This window comes from Prunus avium, chromosome 7 (assembly GCF_965620075.1).
Source record: "Prunus avium chromosome 7, drPruAviu1.hap1.1, whole genome shotgun sequence".
Lineage (NCBI taxonomy): Eukaryota > Viridiplantae > Streptophyta > Magnoliopsida > Rosales > Rosaceae > Prunus > Prunus avium.
The window spans coordinates 7,969,682-7,992,778 of NC_142290.1; the positions used below are offsets into that span (position 1 = coordinate 7,969,682).

At 40.9% G+C, this 23,097-nt stretch overlaps 3 protein-coding genes and 1 pseudogene across 3 annotated transcripts; 1 reads left to right on the forward strand and 3 right to left on the reverse strand.

Moving 5' to 3' along the window:
- Positions 1–981: 981 nt before the first annotated feature.
- Positions 982–2,187, reverse strand: LOC148292966 (uncharacterized; annotated as a pseudogene).
- Positions 2,188–13,255: 11,068 nt separating this feature from the next.
- LOC148292967 (putative F-box protein At1g67623) lies at positions 13,256–13,969 on the reverse strand. Its single transcript, XM_088244525.1, has one exon. The coding sequence runs from the start codon at positions 13,967–13,969 to the stop codon at positions 13,256–13,258; it is 714 nt and encodes a 237-aa protein (XP_088100651.1).
- Positions 13,970–17,871: 3,902 nt separating this feature from the next.
- LOC148292968 (protein FAR1-RELATED SEQUENCE 5-like) lies at positions 17,872–20,209 on the reverse strand. Its single transcript, XM_088244526.1, has 3 exons — positions 19,748–20,209; positions 18,246–19,654; positions 17,872–18,010 (listed from the first exon to the last, which is right to left on the reverse strand). The coding sequence occupies exons 1-3, from the start codon at positions 20,207–20,209 to the stop codon at positions 17,872–17,874; spliced, it is 2,010 nt and encodes a 669-aa protein (XP_088100652.1).
- Positions 20,210–21,501: 1,292 nt separating this feature from the next.
- Positions 21,502–22,041, forward strand: LOC148292969 (uncharacterized). Its single transcript, XM_088244527.1, has one exon. It carries the CDS (start codon positions 21,502–21,504, stop codon positions 22,039–22,041), a length of 540 nt encoding a protein of 179 aa, XP_088100653.1.
- The last annotated feature ends 1,056 nt before the right edge of the window (positions 22,042–23,097 follow it).

Below are 23,097 nucleotides of genomic sequence, written 5' to 3' on the forward strand. Positions count from 1 at the left end.
ACCTCTGGCGACCGGTCGCCAGTGAGGCAGATTCAAAGTCTGGAGGGAAAACCTCTGGCGACCGGTCGCCAGGAACTGGCGACCGGTCGTCCCCGACGTGCTGTGATGTTTTGCTTACGTATTTTCAACTGTCTTTTCAAGGGCTATCGCTTTCCACAAGTTTGCAGGTGCTTAATGGGTCACTTCTGAGGTAAAAGAGGGTTGACTACCTGCTGGATAGTTGGGAGAGCACTCATGGCTAATTGGTTATCTTATTTTGAATAATCTCCTCTCCATTTTCTGGTTTAATGGAGGTGGCTGAGTGGGATTGTATTACCTACCTGATCTGACCCTTAGTCTAAGTGGTGACTAAAAGGAAAGAACGTGGAGGACAATCAGATATCCTATCTCTTGTCCATTGGCTTGTGTAGGTAATGGGATGAAGTAAGATAACACAAGGGAGAAAGCATGTTGAATATAGGTAGTGGCAGAAGCTGGAGTTGATAGTTTCTAGTGAGAGTTTCAGAAAAGCCAAGGGGAGAGCAAGAGAGTTCTCTAAGTGTATCAAGGTGTTGAGCAAGGGTGTGAGAGAAACAGATTGTGAGGGTAGTGTTCTAAGGGGGTTTCCTTTTGTAAACCAAAGTTGTAACCTATCTTCATTAGTGAAATTTCTCAAGGTGATCACCAAAGAGGATGTAGGCAATTTGCTGAACCTCTATAAACACTTGTGTCATTTGTGCTTGGTTAATTTCTGTGTGTGTGTGTAAGACTCATCCATCATTGAGTTCTTTGTCTAAAGTCCATCAACAACAAGATCTTTAAGGGCAGTGAGTTAGTCATTCTAATTCACAACAATAAGGTCATACAAGGTAGGAACATTAGGATTTCCAGGATGAGGCATATCGGGGTATGCATGAACAACTGTAACCTCATTGTCAACAAGGAATCCTACGGGAATGGCTCCTTCTGGCAAGGAAACACAAGGAATAAGTTCACCCTCAATCATGTAGATTTTGTAGTTTGCTGCTTTGAAGATGAATCCACCTCTATCTCATGATTGTTGATTTTTTCTTGAATTACGTTTTTAAGCACATAGCAATCTATGGTACCTGCAATATTTAGAATCATTAGTCTTATCAACTTCTGCAAGGCGCTTTGGTTCTGGAAGTTTGATTGCTTTGGTTACGAGGAGCTCATCCAAGATAGTTTCAACATCCTCATCGTCAAATGTATACTTGACTTCCTTCCTTTCTTTAAGAGTGAGTCTCCTCGTTTCTTCTTTCCCTTTTCCTCTGTCATTTTTCTTGTCCGTTTTGACAAAAGTAGCCTTTGACTCCCCTTTCTTGAATATTTTCTTGCCTTCATTTTTCTTTTCCCCAACCTGGATTTTTGTTGTTGTCTTTTGACGAGCAATTTGTATTTCAACATTGTTCGTCTTTGACACCAATGTATCGAATGATTGGGGCTCTGCTATTGCGACAAACGTTGCAATTCTGGTAGGAGTTTGTTATAACACATTTGCACCGCGCACTGCTCGGTAATTTTTTCAGTACATTGGAGATTAAGACTCCTCCATCTCATAATAAAATCATTTGCACTCTCTCCAAGTTTTTGCGTGGTTTTGGCCAGATCTATGAGTGAAACCTTTTTCTTTGAGCTGACAAATTGTGCGTGAAAAACCTTCTGCATGTTGTCCCAGGTTTCAATGAACCCAGGTGGTAACTGAGTATACCATGTGAAAGCAGACCCTTTGAGGGATTGAACGAATTGCCTTATTAACATAGCGTCTGATTGTGAAGTTTCTCCACATGCAGAGGAAAAATGAGCTAAATGTTCATGTGGAGAGCTGCTCATCCCATCAAACTTATAGAAGGTCGGCTTTTGATAACCCTTGGGAAAAGGCAATGCATCATAATGAGCCGGATAAGGCTTTCGGTTTCCAAGAATAGGTGGTGATATAGACATCTGGAATTCGCGGATTCCTTCTGCAATTGAAGTCTTTATGTCTTGATGAGTTATTTGGCTATTAGAACTCTCTCCCATCTCTTCCTCCTTTCTTTCTTCATCTTTCTTTTCGCTATCTACTGTAACTTTGGTGGCTAATTGAGCTGTTAGCGCTGCCACATCTGCTTCCCTTTCAACAAGCTTCCTTTGCATCTCAAGAAGTTGTTCGTCTGCACTTGTTGTACCGGTCATCATGACAGGCATATTTTCGAACCTTTCACTTTCTTCATTTATGTAAAACCCTTGGAATTGGGTTATTAATTGTTCTTGACAATCTGACTTGTTCCTTTGGAAGGTATTGTCTCAGGAGACTGAAGTGATAAAGCTCGAGCCCTTGCACGAGTGATTGGCCCCGTGTATGGTCTCCAAACGATTAAAGACTTGGGACTTGCCCCCGGTGTCAAGTGATCTTGGGTCTCCACAATTTGTTTCTTGGAGCCTTCTTTTGATGAAACTAGCAATGATTTGTTCATATTCACAGCAGCTTTTGGAAATCCTACGTAAAAAAGTCAATGCTATTGGTTGGAACAAGCCTTGTTGCTGTTGTTGCAATTGAATTTGCAGTCAACCATCCAGAAGCTGTAAGTGATCTCCATTGTTCTGATTGAGCAATACTAGCACATTAATCATAACTGATTTCAATTACTTCTTCTGTTCTCATTGATGAGCAACTGCGCATTGTTGAGCAATATCGTCCTTGTGTTGTAGGGACTGAAGAAGATAATTAGATAGAGGAACCTTCAGAGCCTGACAGATATGCTGTCATTGCCAAAGACATATTTATCATTTATTTAATTTGATGCCCTCTTTACAGTGACTAAAGGGAATTTTTTTGGCCAGTATATTTATTGGAGTGTCCCGCTGCGCTTCTATGTGAATTTTTAGTGCTTCAGTAGCATATCACTCAATACCAGGTTAGATTGGACTAATGTAAGGGCTTTTATTTGAAAGGAGATAATGCAATATTTATATAGATACATTTCAGCCGCCTCCTTGCGATCAGTTGTCGTCGCCCTCTCTCTCGCAACCAGTTGCGCTCAGTCATCTTCTCGTGCTCAGTCGCCGTCATCGTGTTCGATACCTCTTTCCACTCTTGTCATGCGCATCTAGAGGTGTCAAACAAGCCAGCCCAACCCGTATAGAGTTGGCTCATTTAATAAACGGGCTATGTTGTGCCCGTCCATTTATGAAAATCATCAATCCCCGCCCAAGCCTATGGGCTCAGGCCGTGCTCGTGCTAGGCCACTTAACCGGCCGAGATGGGCCACACCATTTGACTAATATATTGCTTTTTTTTTTTTTGGTATTTTTTTACTACTTCATTTAAATCTTTTTTACAATTATGTATATACTAACAAGATTTATTATTTGTTGAAAAAAGTGGCCATTAACTTTCTTTAAAGTATATTTGAATAGAAATTGACTAGATTATTGCATGGATTTTAAAATTTAAAATTTGAAAAACAAAATCATTATTTTATATATACAAAAAACAATTACATTTTAATACAAAGAAATAGATTTGAATTTAAGATATAAATGTAATAATACTCTGCATTATTTTTCTCTAAAACAAATGTAATTTAATAAATGGGTTGTAAACAGGCTGGCCAGTTGGGTTTTCGGCTGACACGGCCCTCAATGGGCAACGGACCGGCATGGCCCATTGAGCCTAATATCCTTGTCCTAGCACAGCCCAAGGATACTAGTCGTGCCTTGTCGGGCCTTAATTCAACGGGCCATGCGAGTGTCGTATTGGGCCGGCCTGATCCGTTTGACACCTCTATGCACATCTCATCGCCCTCCTCTTGTATACTTGTGAAGACCCATTGACCTCAAGCTAACAAAAATTTAAAAACATATGACTAAGTCCAAAACAAAACTAGCCCATTAAAAAACTTTTTTGTATACTTGTAACCAAATTTTCTTTAAATAATAACATAAACTCATAAATATGGTTTGGGATATAAAACTAGGTTCATGTTTAAAATTTTATTAGGAACAAAACTGCAGATGTTTCTCAACCTTGGCCCTGAGCCAGGGCAATCAGTGCGACCCTCGGCCCTATCTTAAGGGAGGGTCCCAATTTTTAGAACATCAAATGATCTTTCCTAGGCCTTAAAAATCTTAGGGCCGGCCCTACTGTTTCTTTAGAGTTTTCAAAGAAAATCCAAAAACAATTGATTTTGAAGAAACACCATAATCATAAAAGAGAGTAAATCATACGCGCATAAACTAGAAAAAATTGTTATCATCCTGAAACAGGACCAAGTACAGTGTAAATAATTTCGTAATAAATCTCAATAAAAGAGAGTGAATTAGACTCTAAACTTAATCCCTCTTGTGTACCTGATAACCTTGCCTTGATAACCTTTCTCGGTGGAAAAAATAAAATTGAGTGTATAAGTAAGAGCTGAGCATAAAAACAGGAGGAGCATCAGGGTCAACAAAACCAATCAAAATACACAATGCTTCTATTTTCCTAAATAAAGAAAAGACTTCAAGTTCAAAGACAGCCTTCAAATACTCACCAAATGACCGAAAAAAGCCAGGTCAAAAAGCACTGATGTCAGTTCAAAATACAATTGAGACGCTCATGACAACGTGTTGAGAAAAATGGCTCAATTAAAAGGATACAAAATTAAAGACCAGCGACCGGTCGTTTTCCAGCAGGTTGCAAAGTTTGACTCAGTGCCAAAGCGACCGGTCGCATGTTATAAGCGACCGGTCGGTTCAGAGAAGAAAATCGAAGTCTGGAGACTCTGAGGCAAAGCGACCGGTCGCATATTCCTGGCGACCGGTCGCCCAGACACTCTGAGATAAAGCGACCGGTCGCATATTCCTGGCGACCGGTCGCCCCGACTTTTGCTGTTTCAGTTTCTACGCGTTTTCAAGTCTTCCTTTGTGTGCTATCACTTTCTATCGACTTGCAAGGATATTTCTGATCAATTCTGAGATATTAGAAGGTGGCAAGCAGCTGGAAAGATGGGGAGAACACTTTGGCAAATTGATGACTTGCTTCAATGAGTGAATACTCTCTTGGTTCAAGAGATATATGGCAGCTATCATCCATTGTTCCCTTGCTTTGTGAGCTGCCAAGAACAGGTGTCTAAAGTTGTGTAACTAAAGCAAGAACGTGCAGAACTTAATGATACCTTATCTTGGAGTCCAAAGGCCTATATAAGAGGGAAGAGGAAGCAAGAGAACATTAAGTTGTTAAGTGCATAAGTCTGTGCAAAGTATAGAGAATTGTATAGAAGCTGGAAACTTGTAAGTTCAGAAAATACCAAGGGGAGAGCAAGAGAGTTCTCTAAGTGTATCAAGTTGTTGAGCAAGGGTGAGAGAGAAACAGATTGTGAGGGTAGAGTTCTAAGGGGGTTTCCTTCTTTGTAAACCAAAGTTGTAATCTATCTTCATTAGTGAAAGTTCTCAAGGAGATCACCAAAGAGGAAGTAGGCACTTTGCTGAACCTCTATAAACACTTGTGTCATTTCTATTTGGTTAAATTTCTGTGTGAGTGTAAGACTCATCCATCATTGAGTTTGTCACAAAGTTCATCAACAACAAGGTCCTAAAGGGAAGTGAGTTAGTATTAATTCACAACACAACGTACATACAGCCACTACGCAGGATTAACTATTCAATCCCAGGGGGAAGTATGATAGTCTCAACTGTTTTAATGAAGAACAACAATCGGCATAATCACATTGTCTTTAATGGAAATCCAATTATTTCAAAGAAGAACAATAGCCGACGTAACTGTGTTGTGTTCTTTGAAGGAAATAGGTTGATGAGGGCATCATCTTCAACTCCACTGAAGATAAAATCCAAAAAAGGCAAAGTCAGAAAGAACTGCATTGAGGTCTTAGTAAAACAAGAAAATGGCATGCTCAAGGTAAAAGGTCCAAGGACAGAAAGAGACGAATCAGTAGTTTTGACTAACTTTGAAAAATCTTTGTTTGATGAAACTAAGTCAAGCAATAAACCACCCCACATCTCAATTTTTGAAAGGCTTTCCAACCACAAAATCAAATTGAATCCCTGGTCCAACCACATTCATCCAAATTCCACACCATAAAATTCTTTCAAGGAGTCATCCGCTCTTCGAAATCCCTTGTTAAAAATATATATTCAAGAGAACTACAAAAGACTTGATCCCCAAAAAGAGGGTATGTAGGCAGTCTAGGGTTCCCTGGATGCAGCCATAACATCAAATAAAATCCCATTATTTATTTCATTCTTCATATTGGAATCAAACGGTGTTCTTTTTCTAAAGAGATTATAATTAAGAGATATTTTCATCTTGAATGGGTTGTACTCAATTAATAACAAAAACTCTTATTTGTAAATAAGAGTGAGATTATGTTGGGTGAATTTTTAATTACTTTATTACATTTTTTATCTAACATACAGCTCATTTGACAAGACTAACTTAAGTATCGGAGAGCCTTCGGTCGGTGCCAAAGGTCTTACCGCACACTCTTTGTTTTGCAGATCACCACTCTATCGAAGATCACACAGGGCCGAAGGTGACATCATCGTGAAGTTGGGCCCAAAAGTATACGACCATTTCTGAGCATCAACAGTACCAAAGCTGTTGGTAAGCCCCTTAAATCTGGTTGTTTCCTTTGCTTCACTATAAAATAAAGCAAACTTTGCATAAATACAAGTCCAAGATATAGCAATCATGGGGGGAGTAAGAAGATAAAAATTCTTCCAACGGTGTTAATGATTATATGACAAATCCATTGACAATTCCGGAATAATGTGGAAGTTTTATAATTGAAGGAATCGATTATGAAAGAATGTCTTGGTTTTTCAAAATATGACCAGGGCAGTATGTGGAAAGCATTTTCCATAAGCCAAAGAGTTCAACAATAACAAGTTTATTCACTTAAAGTAGTTGTTGTCTCTTGGATTTCCATCAGATTTATGTGAAGCTACCAGGTAAATTCCTTACTGACAAACTACTAGGTAATTTCTCCTTTTTATTTAAAATAAGATTAAAAAAATACTCCAGTATGTCTAGAGATCGTTGTCTACTAATTTTTTGCAGCCTCTACAATTTCAAAAGTCTACATAAATCAATAATTCACATTAAAAAGAGTATCTTTCAAACTTGTTCTACTCATTTCCAAACCCTAACTAACCAACTCACAAAACAAATACAATTACAGACACACCGAGAGAGAACATAGAGAAAGAAAAAGAGAAAGAGACCTTGAACGTGGAAGCAGTCCATGTCTACAATCTACGTGAGCAATGACTCTGGAATCAGATGTTTCAGGTCTTGCCACCGGCATTTTCTTCTCCTTTCGTTTCCCTCCAAATCCAATTTTTCTATTTTCTCATAAATAATGACCAATAGAGAAATTCATATTTTGCTATTTTGGGTCTATTGACTTTGGGCTTGAGAGGTGGGCCCGTGTAATTATGCTTGAGGGGTTGGCCCATGTAATTGTTTTAGAAGATGCATGGAGAGGCATTGGGATCAGGTGAGAACGCTTATGTGAGAACATTATATAAGAATAAATCGCAGCCATTGAAATGCATCTGAACGGTAGAAGAGAAAAAGCGAGCTTACGGTACATTAGAGTAGGCTGCAGTTTCCCCTTAGCAGAGGTGTCAGGTCGCGCCTGGTTCGAAAAAATCGCGCCTTTCTTATTCCTGACAGTGGCGCCTTTCTTGTCAATGGAGTGATGAATGAACCCTAGTCATAACACCCAAATACCTACCAGACATCAAGTTCTCTATTCGTCATCTCTTCTCACAGAAACTCCTTTGTGTACTGTTTCTTTTTTACTTGCTCTTCTGTTGTGGCAGAACTTCCGTGATCGAGTAATTCTGATCTGAACGTCTGAATCGGTACGTTTCTGTCAAATTTCCTCCCTATCTTTGATATTAAAGTTTGCATGTTATACTGCATTAACTTAATTGAAATTGGTTTATGACTTTAGGGAGGATTTGAGGGCTTTGATTTTCTGGGTAAGAGTAGGCTGTCTCTGTACGAAGTGTTTGCAAAAATATAAATTGGCCTGAGTAATTTGTGTTCTGTGTTGTAGTTCATATTTTTGTTTGCATTCTGGTTGTTTGTTGTGTTTTCATAAAATTCGAGGAATCTTCATCTGTTCCTCATTGTAATCCTGCTTTGGGCATGTAGTGGTGTGAGTGTTGGGCATAATTTTAGGGATTTAATGGGGCTTGGCAAACAAATAATAATAAGTACCAGTTGAAGTAGAACACATAAGAGAAAATTGAATCTTAACTCTGAATATGAGATGATTTGGGATGCATAAGGAGCAATGCATCTTGTAGTAGGTATCAATTTTGTATCTGAATTTGTTGAAATTAGTGTTTGTAGGTGAAATTATGTATCTTAATGTGTTGAAAATAGTGTATCAGTTTTGTAACTTGATATGTTGAAGATTCTGTTAGTAGGTATCAATTATGTAATGTGTTGAAAATAGTGTTTGTAGGTTTAAAAATGTGTAGATAATATTGTGAGTTGGTATCACTTCTGTATGTTAATGTGGTCATAATATTGTCAGCACGTATCAGTTCTGTTTCTGAAGCAAAAGGTGTCTTTTGCAGGTATAAAATGGATTGTGGGTTTGAGCTTTGTTTCCCGGAGTCAGAGGTCTATTTTGCGCGGGTGAATAATCTGTGTGTGGCGCAAACAGTCCTGTGTAATTTTGGGGCGCATTTCAGTGAGTCGCTTATGGAAAGATTTAGAGAGAGCTGTTTTGGGCACCTATTGGGACTCCATAAAATTGCATTTAGTGGTCAAATTGTGCGTGGTCTGGCACTCCGGCGAGTCAGAGGACTTGGTGTGAAGGACATGATGGGCCTTAGTTATGCAATAGGGTCCAACGTTGCTCAATTCAGTGTAAAGGATTTTTGTTTGATAAGTGGTCTAAAATGTGGAAGCGAGCCTGACATAACGTCTGCCGGGGAAGATCATAAGCGATTTATGAAAGCACATTTTACCAACAGGAGTCACATTACTGGCCAGGACTTAGAAAATGCATTCCTAAAGTCCGAAAGAGGAAGCGAGGACTCGTTCAAATTGGGACTGCTGTATTTTGTGGAGTCTGTGATTATGGGTAGACCCCAAAATGTAAAGATAAATGAGGACTACTTACATTTGGTTCATAAAATGGATGAATTCAACAAATATCCGTGGGGATCTATATCGTTTGAGTGTCTGCAAGATTCTCTGTTGTTTGTTCCCGGGAAGAAAGAGAGAGATGAAGACAAGGATGGGCAGGGGAAATGGGTGAAAAAGCAAAAAAAGGCGGTGCGGAGTTCAGTGAGAAAAGGGAAGAAAAATGTGGAGGATGAGAAGCCTAAAAGAATTAACAGACCTGCATGGAATATAAAGGGATTGAGCTATGCTTTCCAGGTATGATTTAGTTGAAAATTAGTGTTTGTAAAATTTAAGTTCCTAACTAAGTACTGACTTTGATAATCTATTTGTTGTTGGGCGTATGAATTAATTGCTGAATTAGGAATTCCCCCCCTTAGATATTGTAGGCGGATCGAGGAAACTGCATTAGTCCCTCGAATTTGCCGGTGGGAATCCACAGATAAAGTGCCTGAGTTTAGAAAGCTGAACGCTTATATATTTCAAAGCAAACAGGTGTGTAGTTAATAATTGATTTCAATAGTATGTTGGTTTCATGAGGAAAGCTGTTTACTATTGTTTATGACCTGTTCACTGTATATGTTTGACAGCCTGTTATACTGCGGCTCTTACGACCACGTGAATTGGAGATGAGGCAACCATATTGGAGTTGGGGATCAGTTGTTCCTGAATGTGATGCACCTAGTGCAGGCCCGCGGGTATGTAAGGACCTTGATGAATTAAACTCTGTTGTGCAGCAGTTGAGGAATGAGGTTGCACTATTGCACCGTGAGAAGGGTGAGCTGGAGGAGAGAGTTTTACGCTTGGAAAAGTGTACCAATCATGCAGACGCCAGCCCTTTTGAGTATGATGGAGAGGAGAGACTTAAGACTGAGGATTCTGGAGAGGAGAGACATGAGACTGCGGATGCTGGAGAGGAGAGACATGAGACTGAGGATGCTGGAGAGGAGAGTGATAAAACCGAGGAAGTTGGAGTACCCGAATCGAGAGAGGAGACTGATAAAACTGAGGAAGGTGGAGTAGCCGAATCAAGAGAGGAGTGTGTAAAAAATGCGAAAGAAGAGGTGCAATATACAACCCCGGATATAAATTGGGATGATCCAGATGTGGTGTGTGTCACCCTTGTTAAATTCCTTACGAATCCTCCTCGAAAGATTGAGATGTTCACTGCGGAGGGTGAATGTGGCGAAGATGTTATAGTTGGGGTGGGGCGAAAGAGGGGTCGGGGAAGGAGTCAGACGGTTGGTCCTGTGACGAAGAGGCCAAGGGCAGTGGTAAGGGAAACTCCATGGCAAGGTCAGGAGATTCCCAATATTTCGAAGGACCCAATTGCTGACCCCCTAAGGCCTGTGCCCCGTGATTCCCTTCTGGAGGTGGCAAAATTCTGCTGGGAATGGGGACAAGAAGTAAAGTAAGTTCCCTTTGGCCGTCCTTAGTGAAATGTAAATGATTTATTATGATTACATATTGAGTCACTGGTGAAACGGAATTGATAATAACAATGATTGAAAAATATAGTTCATATGTGCGGTTATGTGGAGACGAAGCTATGGAAGGTTCGCATAACTTCTTTGTTCGGTTGCTGACCAAGAATGGTTGGTTGGATGACTCGGTAAGCATTGATTGATTAGTGATTTTGTCGATAAGCCCTTGCTATGTAGTAATTGATTGATTTAATAATGGAAACAACCCTTTTATGTAGAACATTGACATGGCCTTGCATTTGCTACGGGAGCGGCACAACAGGTCTGGCAAGTGGGCAGGTTCTGACTGGACGATACTGGACACCACTTTTCAGGTCTGTATTATTTCATAAGCATTGTTTGTTTTGAAATTCCGTATCCGTTATGATGCATAACTCGTGTGCCACTATGCAGAAATGTGCTGCCTTAGATTACACGCAAATGAAGTTGTATATTGGAAAGGAGGAGAGGAAGCACAGCAACGGTCTAGTGGGAATGGTGAAGGGCGAAGGGCTTAAGTTGGCTAAATCATGGGGGTCTGTGAATCAAGTTTTTTTGCCCTTCAACCTAGAAAGGCAGAAGCACTGGATCTTACTTGTTATCGATTTAAAAGAGTGTGAGATAAGGGTATATGATTCAAAAGTAGATCTGTGCAGAACTCAAGCCATCCAACGGGCTGTGCAGCCGGTGTCCAAAATACTGCCCCGGTTGTTACACGAAGCTGGATATATTGGTGACGGTCTACTTCTTAAAACTGAGTGGCCAGTTAGTCGCGTTTTGGATGTACCCCCCCAACAAGTAGGCGGGTGAGTCATATTCGACCTAAACATAGTGTGTTATGAAAGTGCGCTTTTGTTGTACAATGAATGACTGCTGCTTCGGTATGTTTCAGGGGCGACTGTGGGATGTACATTTTAAAATACTGCGAGTTTCTGACCTCCAATGTAGAACTAGCCAATATTTCCCATCATGCCATGCCCTTGTATCGGTTGAAGCTCGCTGTGCAGTTGTTGCAGGGATATTAACGCGTGTGCTTAATTAGGAGAGGCAATATGACATAATTGGGTGGGTTAGACGAACTTGCAAACTTCATTTCACTGGGTGGGCGGTTTGTAATTATGTAGGTAACAGTAGTTGAACTGAAGAAATTCATATAGCTTGGTATTGGCTCAATTCGCGAGATAGAGAACTAACCTTTCTATCATATAAGGGAAGCTCGAAGACCTTTCTTCGCATGCTTGAGGGCATCCATCCCATTTGTACGAAGGTTTTGAAAAGGTAGTTTTGAGTCTTGTTAATGAACAAACTCTTCTTTAGGATCCAACTACCCCTTTTGACTTAAAATTAAAGAATAAGTTATTTTTATTGGGTTCAAATACAACCTGTACGAAACCGTCAACACATGTTGTTGATACTATGCTGAACCATAAACCGTAGGACCTGCCACACTGTGTTTTCAAATGTGGAATAAATAGGAATGTTTCTTGTTTACGGCAAACAAGATTGTGAAGGTCAAGATGCAGGCATATCAAACGTTCTAAAATTCATTTCGTAATTATGCTGAATGATTAGTTCATAATAGTAGATGTGCAAACACTTCCTAGTACACTTTGTAAACCCCACACTCTCATATGTTCGATCACATTAATCCCGTATCCAATTTTGTTTGTCCTTCCCTTTTTCCGGATATGTCATCGAAGGAAATCCCGTCCCGATCGCTGAGGAATTTTTCAGGATTTTTTCACCTTCAATTTCGATTTTTAATTGAATATTGAAGTGGAAATGATTAAAAAATATTAAAACTGGCGTGTGGCGGCATGGGAGCGCGCCGCGTGGCGGTCAGGCTTGCAGCTCCCCACTCCAGCGCCTCCACTTGGCATTTCTTGTATATTTTATTCAGTTTTGTCCCCAAAAATCGTTAAAAATACAGGAAAATTAAGGAAAAAATTGGGAAATTTCCTAACTCTGTGTGGGGGATGAATACGTCGTCTGGAGTTTTGAGTTAATATTTGGCAAAATGTTTGTTGTGAAAATTGATATGTAATTCTTGATGTTAGTGAACAGGGATTTCCGTACTATGGGATTCAATATATATTTTTTTGGGTGCATAAATCCTAAAAATTGCTGGACAATTCCGAAAATAATGGGGAAATGTCATAGATGGTTATAATCAAATTGGGAAAAACCCTCCACTTATTTCGTAGATCCACATTGCGATACTTAAATAATTATGTTAGTGAAAAGGGATAACCGCATGACTTAATTATTGTTGCAAATATAGTTTCAAATGCAGGACAAATCAGGAAATGAGGGAGATTTTTTTGGGGTATTTATGGAATCATCAGAGTATCTTAGAAGATCAAGGATGTGTCAGACATCCACTTGTCAACGAAGTGAGTGAAAGGATAATCCCTTTCCGGGTTGACAACACGCAACCTCCCTCCCATATGCCTGGCTGTCCTCTTTAACGAATGACTGTTTGGGGGATTTGAACCAGAAATTCCACATTTGAGACCACTTACTGAAACGATATAGGACCCAAAACCATAATCATACTTCAAATAAAAACATTACAAAGTTCAGACAGTTTCACCTTTACATAAAAACACAAAAAACCAAAACAACCATTGATTAATAAAACACCTATCATACCATGTATATACACTTATATATCAAACGCAGTCATGAAGTGGAGTTCGCGCTGGATGCAGAACAGCTCCCTCTTCCATTTGCAGGGTTCACAGCAGTTCCAAGCATCTACGTTGTCCCAGTCTTGGGCACTGTGGTCCCCGAACTGATACCACTTCCGATTACCCTCACAGTCAATGCAGTCTTGAAAAAAATCTTCGCCTGCAGTAAACTTTTCAAGCAGAGGAGGAGTTTTGGTGCCAGACATTGTATACCGACCCAGTCGCAAGGTTATTGAATCCCTGCAAGCTTTTATGTTCAGTTTCTTCGTTTTGCTGAGATGGCACAAAAACTCCAGCCCATTCTCCTTGCCGTCGCTAGGGTTCAACAGCCCTAGCAAGCCAACAAGGTAGGAGGCTTCCTCATGCCCTGCCATAGCCACCACCCGCAGGTTCTTCATGCCCTCATAATCATTCTTCACGAAGAAGTCATGAATAGCTTCTCTGTAAATGATTTCTGGATTGTTATGTTGTTTGCACTTTTGCAAGAACTCAACAATTTTCCCTTCATCTTCACCGTACCAGTCCTGATGCCACTGGTACTTATCCACTGACACCGTTGTCCAAACCTCAGGATCGTTGAGCATTTGTTTAAATAACTTGCAGGTTGGCGCCATGTTGTACAAATCTTCAGAGGACTGCTTTGCAACCACGAGCAGCACCTTAAACCATGCTAAATGTGGAATATCCATCTTGGTTGTTGGAGAAGAGGGACTGAAAAGGGTCTGTGGAGAAGAGGACTGAAAAGGGTGTGTGGAGGTTTTAATAATAAAGGTGTCGTTTGGGGACGAAGAAGGAAGTGCCGTATACATCTTCAGAGGCGTGACCCACTTCACAAAGGACGAAGACAAGGGTTTAGATCAGTTTCAATTATATTATTCGTTTCCCAAGCGCTGTGACTGAAACGACAATTGACAGTAGTGGCTGAAGCTGGAGGGACTCAATTGGTTTCGCGCGCTCCCATATTAAGAGCATTTATGATACCATTTGTCACCGGCAGCAGTCACAAAATTATAAATGTTTTTCGTCATTATTATTTTGCTTAAATCACATCACCAATTTTGAAGCAAATGACTTAGTTAATTTGTGTGCTTATCACCTGTAAAGAAAATTAAACAACTGTGTATGATACTAATAATGCAAATATGACATCACCACGGAATTTAGGTATCTCAAGTGGCGGCTCCCCAGTCCAAGTGAACAAATTCATGTTGGCGGGAAAATTAGTAAGGGGACTGCTGTATAAATAAAAAAGTTATATATTCTACCTCACATTGCACCACCATTTGGTCCAAACAACCCTCAACTCACCATGGGTTCACCTACGAAAATCCCCCCCATACTTATAACAACTCCACCAAAAAATCCAGACTCTATCTCACAGAAGAATAAGAACGCTGAAGATGTTCCTGTTGGACCTGCGAAATCCATCAACTTTTCATCTGAGGACCACGATGATGCAGGTCGTATCGGCCAGATGCGGTACGATGCGTTGTTGACAGAAATAAAACGTCAGAAGATACGTCTAAGATGGTATGAAGAAACATTGGGGAAGGAGAAAAGTCAAGCGAAATTACACCTTCGATCAGTCAAAGTAATGAAACTGAGGGTTAGGCTTTCGAAAGGAAAAGGTTGTCGAAGGTTCAGGGGGTCGAATGAGACAGTGCAGATGAGGGAAGCAGAAGCACGTAAAGGATTTGACCTGTTCCGAGAGTATGCAAAATGTGTTGTCCCAAGCTACAACTGGGACGGAATCACCATGGAGTAAACCGTCGCTGGACAACGTTCATTTTCGTTATTTTCAGTCAGTTTGTTTGGAAAAACATGCCTAAAAGTTCATTTTGACTGCGTTTGTTCCAACTTTGTGTGCGCTCCTGAAGGTATAACCATTTAGCTTTGGACACTTCAGATGGTATCTTATATGTATCCAAGCTGTAAGATGTGAAGAAAATTAGGGAAAAAATATGGGAAACTGCTTTTGGTTGATTATGTGTACTGTTGTAAGGCAAAATGGGTATGCTTTAATTGAAGTATGTTTACATGATTTTCTGTCAACATATTTAATTTCTCTTTACAAAATGCCTACAAGGAATGGGATTGTTTTTAGCATTGATTGGATCTCCCTCACAGGACTTGTTGTTCCTAAAATGGTAATATGAGGTTTGCTTATTCGTGTGAAATATATAATTTGACCAAGAAAATAACAATAATAATATTCAGTGTGTCATTTGAAAGGAGAAAATAAGACTAAATTTTCACAAAAATTACATACGAAGCAAATGTAACCAATAGTTGTGTTATTTTAAATTACATAATCAACATGAAGGAAATAGACGGAAAAGGTTTGCAAAACATAATGTTACGGTTGAAACGAAAGCGAGTTCAAACCATATTCCGAAGATGAAGTGTACACTCTGTATTATCACATCTTACGAAATTGAGTACGAAAGTGAGTTCAAAAAACACATTCCACGATTTATAGCTTCCCCCAGTTGTGTAATGCCACAAGGAGCTGGTATCAATTTTGGGGCATTTTTTCCCATTTTTCTCCTTGTTCTTACCATGTCTTCAATAATTTTCCCCCAGTTGTGTAAATTGTAATGAAAATAACGAAATACAACACATGGCGGGACCTGACCGCATCAACCTTGGGTAGGTGCACTCGTGCACGTCAGTGACCATTCTCTCACCCTTCCTTTGCAAACATCGGGATAATAATTCGACAAATGCTACCACCTCATTGAAAGTTGAAAATTCAAATTTCTTGTGTATGCTATTTGTGAAACATACGAGGCTTTAATCCGAATTCAAATCAAATACTCTCATTACTGAACAAAAAAAACAAAACTGATGTGACAGATGGGGAAAACAGATAAAACAAACTGCGGAATACTCATTGCCCTACATCAACATCTTCTTATCTTCCTGACTCTTCTTTGGAGTTGTGTTTTGTGCATAACGAATCCCCCAATCTGAAGAAACTTGAACATGTCAACCAGTTCAGACGGCAATGCAAATCAGGGGGACTCCGATGGGTCATGGGAATATGCCCCCGATTATCCAAGGTCCCCTCTACCACCGCTGCCACTTCCAACCTCCTCAGCAAGTGAGGGCGACTCCGATGATCCTGCTGTGGAAATAAATGATATGAAGAACAAACTGGAACACGACTCCTCCTTGGTCCATTATTGGACTCAAAAGTGTGTCGGAGCTGAGCAGAAGTTGGCGTATTTGACGCGCCAAGTGAACAAAGCGCGTTACAGAAAAGAGAAGCACAGAATTCGTGGCCAAAGAAGAAAGCACAAAGCAGAGGATTTGCAAATGACCCTGGACGATGCTACGTACGAATCTTTGAGCATCCACAAAGGAGGCGACAAGCATGGGCAGGCAATGTCTGTGGCTTTCAACGAAGGTTTTGAGCAATTCCGACGGTTCGCTGCAGATGTCCACAAACATATTGACTGGGACGCCATAACTCCGTCTGCTGCACAGCAAATCATCTCCGGCGGTGTACACCCACCAGAGCTAGGCCACCAACCAGCAAAAGCCAACGATAATGACGGCTGGTAGCCATATCAATCGCTAGGCAATCGTTATTCACTTGTTTGTTTTTTGTTAATGCCAGATCTGGGTTTGTGTTTACATGTTTATGCCCGATCTAACTTACGTGCAGCTTATTCGGGTTTAAATCTGCTATTGGGTTCTATGTTCTTACCAGAGTTCAATCTTATTATAACTACTGGATTAGTAGAGTTCAGTTACTAATAGTGCTCAAATTTTTGGTTTCAAAAATTGTCGGTGGGTCGATAAATTTTTTCAACATTATCTGACACAGATATTCGGTTCTTTGACACATTACTGGCACATAGTGATGATTTCAAGATTCCCTTGCTGACACACCGTGATGGTTTCAAGATTCGCTTACCTACATATTTCATTTTCCTTGCAACCGTTGCAAAGGTGATAAAACGTTACCCACATTGCATGAATCCCAAACGAATTTCAAACACTGGCTCCACGTTCTGAAAACACCAAAGCCCCAGGATGGACATCCACCTTCAACTAAAGATGGATCCGAAAGTTCGAGTTGCGCATAATTATTGCAAGCATGGTGACGTTCACGACCATCCTTGTGGGACGTGCAGGGATCTATTCGAGGTAGGTCCACACAATGTTCAATACTATCGGTCCCCGACCCCTTCTCCCCCAAAGCCCCCATCTCCCATTGTTTGCATTACCCCGACAGTGGTGCGAGGATTGCTACAATGACAAACGCATTCTAGATTGGGAGGAACGCGGCCGCTTTGAGTCAAGTGATGACTCTGATGTTGATAACTAAGTGGCTCTTCAAATAACTTATTGTTGACTTTAATGTACCTTTTTTTTTTTTTTTTTTACAGGGGGTCGAATGTAAGTCATGCGATACATGTGTGACACTTAATAACTATCGAATACAAAAGTTACTTTGTTTTTGGGCGGTTTCACTGTTGCTTTTCACATACCTTAGTTCAGTATCAACATGAGGCACTTACATAAGATTCACTAATGGTTCCAGATGGTTTCCAAAAAGACGCAAATTGGTATCAACAAATATTCAAACTCCGGGACCGTAAAGGAAATCAAACTCCTGCATAAATGACTCTGTCATAGTAGCTTCCCTGTCCTGCGTGCTTTGACTGCGCTGCAAATTCTCATCAACTGCAGCACCAACTTCTGCGTCGAAAGATGAAGAGCTGCAACATCGAAACAAAGAAACAAGTCAACAGCATTTCTTGTATAAAATTCAAACCCAGACAATTACATATTCACTTACCCGCTCACAAGTTTTGGACAACTCCGTCTATCATGATCAGTCTTCCTACATTCACTGCACCGCCGTTTATGTCCTTCCGCTGCCTTCTCTTTTTGTCCTTTCACTCTTCTCGCACGCCCTTTTGCTTTTACTTGATGGGGATCCTTTATTCTGACTTGGGAAGAACTAGTTCCGACCTCTCCATTGGGTTCTTCTTCGACACGAGCTCTTGATGACAACAACTTTGTAAGCTTCCCACGAATGTCGTCAAATGAATTTCCAGCAACTCAAAACCTTCATCACAAAATAAAGCAGAATCTATCAACTCACCTGCAACTTTGCCAAGTTTCGATCTCTTAACCAAAACCAAACCGTCCACGCAATCTTTAACTTCTTTGTCATTCTTATCATATACTACACCGCACTTTGCACTTTGAAGCCATCGTTTCACTATGTAATTGTCTGGCAAGTGCTCCACCTGCTTCATTCTTAAAAATGCTAGGATGTGTCGGCACGGAATACCCCAAAATTCAAATCCTTTGCAGCTGCAATAAGCTTTATCGGCATCTTTATCATGCACAAGCTCCTTCATCTGTGTCACCCCCGGATTTACCCGCTCACTTACTTTGTACCTGCACTGGGTCTCATCTTGCTCTACAAGTTCGAACAAGCATAAAAGGCTTCGGAAGTCTTCCCTCTCAAACATTTCAAGAATTTCCCGAGTGTAAATGCGTGCCATTTGATGTTGCATTGGTGTTCGAAATGGCAGTGGAGGTTTTTCATTGGTATCAACATGATCAGCCATTAACTCCTTGTGCCTCTGTGAACCAAGAGCTCTTTCAAAACGTACAATGAATTCCATCAATGTGTTTTTCCGGTTAATATATTGTTTGAAAAATGCATGACAGCTTTCAGCCCGTTGACTACTGGACATCCCAGCCGAAAACACATGTTTTACATATGATGGAACCCAATTCTCCCGCAAAGCATGAATCGACCTCAGCCACGGATGGTCTTTCAGCCCATTGCTTGTGACGATTTCATCCCATTTTGCATCAAATTCTTCTCTAGTGTCCATACCCCATATGCATTTGCACATTTCCGAAAAACATTCCCCAATGCTGGGTTTCTCCATAAACTTATTCAAGATATGCCATATGCAATATCTATGGAATGTTGTTGGGAGAGTTAAAGCAATTGCCTTTGACATGGCTGCATCTTGATCAGTGATGATCATTTTGGGTGGCTCACCTGGCATGGCTTTCTTGAATTCTTCGAACAACCATACAAATGAATCCGTGGTTTCACTACTTAGGAATGCACAACCAAACAACATTGTCTGCCTATGGTTATTAACGCCTAACAAAGGCGCAAAGACCATCCCATAGCAGTTCGTGTTGAACGTCGTATCAAATACCACCACATCCCCAAAAAACCCATAAGCTCGTCTTGACCTTGCATCTGCCCAGAAAACATTTCCCATCCTTCCTTCCGAATCTACCTCCATATTGAAATAAAATGATTCATTTTTTCCTTGCTCAGCCAAAAAATGCTCCTTCAGCAGCTCTGCATCATGCCCAATCACCTCCCCACGCACATCCCTTGCATAATTATAGACATCTCTCCTAACAAACCCAACATTTTCCAATCCCCCTACTTACACCTCAAGAAGGCTTACCTGTTTATGTACAGGGATATTAACTTTGCTCATATGTGCACTATAGGCCTTTGTAGACTCTGTTAAGTTACGGTGAGATCTCAATAGATGGACTTTATCAACTGTGGTCATGTCATGGTTGTGTATCTCATTAAATCCTACAACAGTGTACTTATTCTTCTCGTTTACCTTCAAAATCGCAGGTTTAGCCTTGCACCCAGTTCGAGTACAACCTCGCTGTCTTCTCTTACGACTAACAGTGCTTGTCAACGCATACCCTTGTTTACAGCATACATATTCTTTCCTTGTTACCTCTCCAGTGAATGTGCACGTTCTCGTTGTAGAACACCGAATGCCAAATCCGGCTTTCGCAGCATACATATTATAGAAATTGAACACATCCTCACAGCAATCAAATTCAAGTCCCAATTTTGGTTTCAATTCCGAACTAACTTCCGGTGTCACCTGTCCTTCGCACTCCATTTCACAGTTCTTGCAATTTAACCCTGAATATCACATCACCACCATCATATATGACATTAAAATCACTATCTGTGAAACATTAAAGACCTACATACACACTAACGTAACCCGTGCTGATGCCCAATATTTGGCACAGGCTTTCAAACAGCTTTAAAATATATATCAACTAAAATATGACATCCAAATGACTCTCTGGTGAAACATTAAACACATACATACAACCTAATCTGACTCATGCTGATGCCCAATATTTGGCACATGCTTTCAAACAGCTTTACAATATATATGAACTAACATATGACATGCAAATGACTCTCCGCTGAAACATTAAAGTCATACATACAACCTAAAGTGACTCATGCTGATGGCCAATAATGAAAGTGACAAATACAGTATATGGCTTACCTCGTAACTGATTTCCAACTTCAAATTTTCAACAACTATGACAACGTTACGTAGCCCTTTTAGATCTGGACGTCAACCCCAAAAACTTTTCTTCTTCCTCAACCCCTGTTTCGCCCCCGCTCAAGGATTTCAAAACCAACAGAGCAAAACCACAACGGTACGGTCAGCACTTTCCAACTCAACGCCAGTTTCGACGTTCCTCAAGGATTGACGTATGTCCCGACCCCAAAAACCCAACCACAAAGATGAAATTATAAAATCCAAGATTACTTTGTTTCGCCTGAATGGGAAACCCAGAAAAATGAGGGTGCTCTCGCTTCAATGTTACAGTTCTTCCTCAATCAAAGCTGATAAAAAAATGGCCACCTCATTGAACTGAGCGAATAGCTGGTTTGGAGGGGACTTGTGTTTGGAGGCGACGTCTGTTTTGGAGGGGACGTTTTGGAGGGAGAAGAGAGAAGAAGGCCTCGTTCTAATACAACACTTACACTTACATTTGCTTTTCATACAGCCGTTAGATTGGATCCAACGGTGTTCTCATGTTATGTTCTCACATAAGCGTTCTCACTAGATCCCGACCCACATGGAGAGAGGCATTCAAGTTTTTTTCCAAAGGCACTCAGATTAAATGGAAGCAAGTTTTACTTCAATACTAATTTTGACAGTGTGAAAATTAACACGAAAAGTGACTTCAAGAGAACAAATGATACAAATGCCGATTCATGTTTGAGGCCAGCTGGTTGGAGGAGAAGGAGTGTCGAGAGATTGTCAAATCTTGTTGGAGAAGTCCCATTATGGGTTCGTGGAAGCATCGTTGGGCCACCAAACTTGGATAGTGTAGACAACATCTCACCTCTTGGAAGAAAGAGAAACTTGACCACAACCAAATGCGAATTGCCGCCCTCACCTGTGATCTTGAAGAGATGCAAAAGGATTGGGCAACGAACCAGGATCGAATCCCTCATATCACATCGCAAATTAATTCTCTTTGGGCCAAGGAGGAAAAGTATTGGCACCAGAGATCTAGGGTGAAATGGCTAACCTCGGGGGATTCAAATACAAAGGCTTTCCATCTGTCTAAAATTCAAAGAAGAAGGAAAAACCGAGTGGATCGAATTCAAGATGTGGATGGTATTTGGCAGTCTGGTGATCATAATGTAAGACACACCTTTGAGAGGTATTTTCTAAACATATTCACTTCTAATGGACTCTGGGACATGGGGCACGTCCTAAACTGTGTGGACAAGGTTGTCACTGCCGAGATGAACGAGTCCCTCCTCAACCTAATTTCTCTTCAGGAAGTTAAAGATATCGCCATGGAGATGGGGTCAACAAAGGCTCCAAGATCGGACGGTGTCCAGGGCCTCTTCAACCACAATTTTTGGGAGCAGATTCACAACGAAGTCAATGGACCTGCTGAGGATTGATTTTGTGAGGCATGCCATCTCTGTGACCTCAATTCCACCAATCTTGTCCTTATTCCAAAGATCCCCGACCCACAGACTGTGGCTCACTTTTGACCCATCAGCCTCTGCAATTTCTCCCACCATCATATCCCAAACCCAAAGCGCCTTTGTCCTTGAAAGATGTAGTTCGGGAAATGTGGGAAGTTAATCCCCGTTATATCAGACCTTATGAGATCACAGAACGCATCGAACCCATTGCCTACAGACTTGCTTTACCTCCAGAACTATCTCAAATTCATGATGTGTTTCATGTATCTATGCTACGAAGTACAAATCCGATCCTTCCTATGTTCTGGAATATCAACCCGTGTAGTTGAGAGAAGATCTGACTTATGCGGAGCAACCTGTGCAGTGTTTGGATAGAAAGGAGCAGGTGTTGCACTCTAGAACCATTCCAGTAGTGAAGGTGTTGTGGAGGAGTCAGACTGTTCAGGAAGCCACTTGGGAACCCGAGGCGCAATGCGGGCCAAGTACCCTTACCCCTTCGAATGACAGGTACGAAGTTTCGAGGATGAAATTTGTTTAAGGTGGGTAGGTTGTAACACTCGACCCTTTGTATTCAATTTATTTAATTGTGAAATTAAATTTTACCCATAGGTGAAGGGTCACTTTAGTCACTTTTTGATCCGGAAGTATTTTGGGGTATGATTAAACACTAGTCAGCTCCTTCTTCTCTCTCACGTTTTCTCTCTCTTCCCGACACTGTCTCACTCTTCTATCTCTCTCTCCCACAACGCCGCCACTTTGACCAGTGAGATCGTCGCCGTCCGGTGACCAAATTTGACGATTCCAGTCCCATTTTCCTAGCTCGAAAACCCTGCGGCTGATGACAGTGGAGACTGGAAAACTTGGCAGAAACTACCATTGTCATGGGCGACGATTCCGATCCCCTCAGGTCGCGCCACCACTTGGATCAGGTAGCTCTCTCCTCCCTCTTGCTTTCCCCTAGATGAAGCGACAGCAATGGTGGCTGTTGCCCCATTTCGAGGACAAGAAGTTCCGCCAAAACCCGCACTG

Coding starts and splice junctions, on each gene's coding strand:
- LOC148292967 (XM_088244525.1), bottom strand. CDS start 13,969: ATGGATATTCCACATTTAGCATGGTTTAAGGTGCTGCTCGTGGTTGCA.
- LOC148292968 (XM_088244526.1), bottom strand. CDS start 20,209: ATGGAGTGCGAAGGACAGGTGACACCGGAAGTTAGTTCGGAATTGAAA. Junction 19,655..19,747: donor ATATCCCTGTACATAAACAG/GTAAGCCTTCTT, acceptor GTGCGTGGGGAG/GTGATTGGGCATGATGCAGA. Junction 18,011..18,245: donor TCGGAACTAGTTCTTCCCAA/GTCAGAATAAAG, acceptor TCGATGTTGCAG/CTCTTCATCTTTCGACGCAG.
- LOC148292969 (XM_088244527.1), top strand. CDS start 21,502: ATGCGAATTGCCGCCCTCACCTGTGATCTTGAAGAGATGCAAAAGGAT.